At 41.8% G+C, this 4,494-nt stretch overlaps 1 protein-coding gene across 1 annotated transcript; it reads left to right on the top strand.

Moving 5' to 3' along the window:
* The first annotated feature begins 1,199 nt into the window (after nucleotides 1-1,199).
* h1m (linker histone H1M) lies at nucleotides 1,200-4,248 on the top strand. Its single transcript, XM_066659202.1, has 5 exons — nucleotides 1,200-1,375; nucleotides 2,271-2,542; nucleotides 3,245-3,338; nucleotides 3,411-3,457; nucleotides 3,832-4,248. Exons 1-5 carry the CDS (start codon nucleotides 1,297-1,299, stop codon nucleotides 4,189-4,191), a joined length of 852 nt encoding a protein of 283 aa, XP_066515299.1. The 5' UTR covers nucleotides 1,200-1,296; the 3' UTR covers nucleotides 4,192-4,248.
* Nucleotides 4,249-4,494: the final 246 nt, after the last annotated feature.

Genomic DNA, 4,494 nt, shown 5'->3' with positions numbered 1-4,494 from the left:
ATCATTTTCCTCATGTTTTATCCGTGTTTAAAGGTGCAGTGTGTGCTGCAATCATTTTACGGTAGCCCAGAATGGACAAACCAGTCACAGGCTCTTTCAGAGACTCTTTCAGAGTCAGAGACTGCCTTTCACACTTTTACATTCAAGCAGTGGCTTTGAAAGACATGGGGTGAGGGAGGGGCACCTCACTGGCTGCACCCTCTCTATAAGGTACTCTACATCCTACACAGTGCACCTTTAATACAGTATTTAAACTGCTGCCATTTTAAAGCACTGACAGCATTAATGAGATAACCTCAGCCCAGAGTTGAGGACTGGCCAGTTATGTTTGTTTGATGAATTAAAGCACAAAATAAAACTGTATTCTGACCATAAAACTATACTACGCTGTTGTAACATGTGATTATTGATGTGCAGATGATTGTAAACAGCCTCTAACACAGGGCTGACTGAACCAAACTGCACTGTTTTCATTATTCTGATTAAATTTGTGCGTTTGGAAAGAGAGAGTCGTTTGTAACGACCTGAAATATCTGCACTGATGGTGAAAATGGACTAAAACTGAACCCAAAACAAAAACATTAATAAAACAAACATCTCTGAATGAATCTCAGCATCCATTTTGCTGTGGGTTAAACATCAACGAATAAGAGCAGGGTCTGTTTTCCGTTAAAGAATTCGTAACGCTGAGGTCATTTTAACTGTTTAGAGTTCAGAGATTTATTCACTCACTGTGTCATTTCATGCTTTGACAGTTCTGAAAAGATACAGGCCTCATCTGAAAAACAAACCCAACTCACACAGAGATCAAATCAATAAATTAATTCAATTAAACCATAACCTCTAGAGTATTGCAGCTACTTTAACTTACAGATAAAGTACAATAGCATCACTAACAATATATAAGACAAACGTGTCCGAGTTAAAAGATCATTATTTTGTCCCCCCCCCAAAAAAAAGATGAATTATGTTGGGATAATGAGCAATTATTCTGGGACAAAACGTCAAACATCTGGTCAAAATCTGTTAGAATCCAGAAAGTTCAAGAGTCTTTGCGTCTGTAGCTTGAAAGGGGCCTGAAACAATGCTGCTGTGAGGTTGAGGCACAGCAGGTTCATGATTATAATTGATTGATTGGCAGTGACGTCATGAAATGAGGCACAGCTGAGGCTCTGAGGACCCCTCTGTCTCTGAGAGATAAAGGGCTCTGGGCAAAGGCAGCTTTAGGAGTTCAGGAGTCTGAGTTTTTAGTAAAGCTGTGTTTCTTTGAGTTTTAAGTTTGTGAAGAGTTTTAAAATGGCTCCTAAAAAGGCAATAGTAGAAGCTAAAGTCAGTGCTGTTCCTCCTGAGAGCGAAATGGCTGAGGAGCACACAGGTTTGGAACATGAATTGTTGTTTGATTTGTTTTCTGTAACATACATTAGATATCACTAGTTTTAATGGTATAATTAACAGCTGTGTTTATTTACCCTTAAATGAAGCTTCACCTACACATTAAAAGAAGTTTTGCCTCGTTGCTCCAGTTTAAAGCCTTTTTGAATTATGCTTTCTGTTCCACCTTAAATAATGCAGCACTAGTGAAGTTTCTAAACTAACTTGGCTTTAGTTCTCCTTTTTAAGTGAAGATGATGCCTCACTATTTTTCTCAAGCGGTAAACGTTTGGTTTTATTTAAAAAAAAATCCGTTCCACCTTAAATAACAAGATGGCGGTCTCCAGTCGTATTCTTATTTAGCCTGTCAGGACACCTTAAATGCGAGTGCTGCTTTTAAGGTGGATGAGAATTTTTATTCGGGTACCGCTCCACCTTAAATGGCTTAGTACTGGCCCAGTTTAAGGTGGTTTAAGGACGTTAAATCGACTCAGCTTCTGTAAATTGATCTGCCAGTGTAACTGCTCAGTTTAAGGTGGGGGAATTTAAACTTTATTTCCTTACACTTTATTTTTAAGGCAACTTAAAGACTCTGTATTGCAGGCAGTACCTGGGGTAGTGCAGAAGTTAAGGTGGAATTGTTTAAAGTGAGACATTTCCTGAGAAATGCTTTTGTACCTAAACTCATTAATCCAAAGTCAGGTTTAAGTCCACACCCTTAATATTTGCTTATTAATTAGTTAATATACATTTATTTTAGCACTTAGCTAGTTTGGTTGCTCTTAAACCATGACAAACACAATCTGTGTATATAAATATCCAATTAGTATTCACAAGAGCAAAACTGCCCAGTCAAAATGTAGTAATAAGATATTACATTGAGGGATTATTAATTACAGGAGGGTCTGAGGAGCAGGGTAAGAAGGAACCAAGGAAAGTCCCGACTCACCCGACTACGCTGGTGATGGTGAAGGAGGCTCTGAAGGAGCTGGACTCTAGGAAAGGCGTCTCTGCTCAAGCCATCCGCACCTTCATCAGAGAGAAACACCCCACTGTGGATGAGTCCAGGGTGAATTTCATGGTCAGGAAGGCTCTTGTTAAAGGCCTGGAGTTGGGGACTTTTATACGACCTGCGAACTCGAATACGACTGGAGCTCAGGGTCGCTTCAGGGTGAGGAACAATTAAAGTCATGGCTGATCAACTGATGTTTATCTGCTGTAGTAAACTTGTCTTAGCTGTGAACCACCACATGACACCATTAAAACTTGCACTAGGAACTGCACCACAAGGGGGAGGTCTTCAGTGCCTTGTGTCACAGTCCTTGGATGCAAGGCCACACTTGTATTAGCCTTGTAGCTTCAAGCTAAAATAGAAATGTATACTTCCCAATGCCATTCCTTCAAAAGGAGTGGTTTTGACATGTTTCTTCACATAATGGCTGGCTTGTTATACTAGTTTGCTCTTATATCTTTACTGAACCTGTTAAGCATAGCCACCCTGTGAGACCTGCTCTGTGGAGCATTAACTGGCTTCTCCAGGGACAAACTTGGATTTCTTTCGATTCAGATACTTGACACTCCTCTGACCAAACCTCGCGACTCGTTCAAATCAGTCATGCTCTGCCTTGACAAGTTTTATCAAATCTACAGGCTCTTTATAATAAAAGGGATGGGTATTAGATGGCTTCTTTCTGTAAGCTAAATACAACAAGTGGGGGTGTAGTAAACCTTTGTTTAGTGCAGTGTATAAAGGCAAAACTTAAAACTCTTTAGGATTGACTTGCGTTTGCATCCTACCCTCTCCTCCGCCTGAGCTCAGGATGCAGGGAGGTCATTCCTGAACTCCTCTAATTGGTCTACAACTTGTGTTCAGCTTGCAGTGAGAAAAGAACCTAAACCAACGAAGACCAAAGAGGTGAAGGAGAACACTAACCCCAATGTTGGAAAGGCCAAAGCTAAAGAAGCAGGTAGGAGTGCATGTCTTTGTGCTTGTTTACTGAGCTGTGTTTATTTGTAGCTTATGGAGCTTCTTTTTTCAGGGAAGGTGAAGACTAAGGCTGCGAAGAAAGCAAGCCCTGCTCCTGATGTAAGTGAATCTTAAGTTATTCACTGGTTTTGTGCCTCATCCCCTGCCCCCCCCCCCAGTTGGTTGGTAAATGACTAATTACACACTGATCATGCTGTAGCCTCAAACTAAGTTCATGAATGTTGGGCTGTAGTCTGCCTGGTTGTCACTCATCACCAGACCCTATGCCCCTCAGTTGGGGCTGAGACATGTCTGAGATCTCTTGCTGTGACTGGAGTCTCTGGAAGATCTCTGGGTCAAATGGGGCTCAGTTCTAAACGGGGGCTCTTTTTAAAAACACGAATATTTCTGGCCTGGTTTTGCCACATCGCAGCATGATCAATTTATAGTTATAAACAAACTTGCTGAAAAACTGATCAATTTCTTCCTCTAAGGGAATCAAACCCAAGAAAACCAAGACGGATGCCACAGCTTCAAAGGTGGCTCCAGCTAAAAAACCCAAATCCAAGCAAGGCCCTGGCAAAGAGGAGTCGTCTGAGTCTAAAGCTCAAACCTCAAAGAGTGAGGGAGAGGCTCCTGAGAAACCTACGGCGAAGAAGGGAGGGAAGAGAGGGGCTCAGAAAGCAGATGATGAAGGAGGGAATAAGGGAGCACAGGCAGCGGCGCCCAAGAAGGGGAAGAAAGCTGCTCAGAAAACAGAAGGTGGAGGGAAGAAAGCGGCTCCGATGGGGAGTGATGGAGAGGAAGCTCCTAAAGCTGTGGGGAGGAAGGGAAAGAAGGTGGTGGTGAAGTGAATCAAAGTAGTTTTTAACTTGCACTTTTAAATAATCAAATAAAGCTTTTTTTTTTTTGTAGTTAATGGAAGTGACTTGGTTTGGTTTCTGGGTTTGGGAAGAAACGTGGGCAGCTTTACCTTTATTTTTAAAGGTTCAGTTCACTTTAAATGAGGCCCTGTCCACAGATCATGATGAATACAAACGGTTGCCTTATGCCAGTCCAGTAGGGGGCCATAGTACCGCTTCAAGAGTCATCAATACCACAAAGCCTGAGAAGCCAGATTAATCCTGAAGCCCTCACTACACTGTAGTGTACCACAT

Source organism: Hoplias malabaricus, unplaced genomic scaffold, assembly GCF_029633855.1.
Source record: "Hoplias malabaricus isolate fHopMal1 unplaced genomic scaffold, fHopMal1.hap1 scaffold_267, whole genome shotgun sequence".
NCBI lineage: Eukaryota > Metazoa > Chordata > Actinopteri > Characiformes > Erythrinidae > Hoplias > Hoplias malabaricus.
This window is presented reverse-complemented; position numbering and strand designations above follow the sequence as displayed.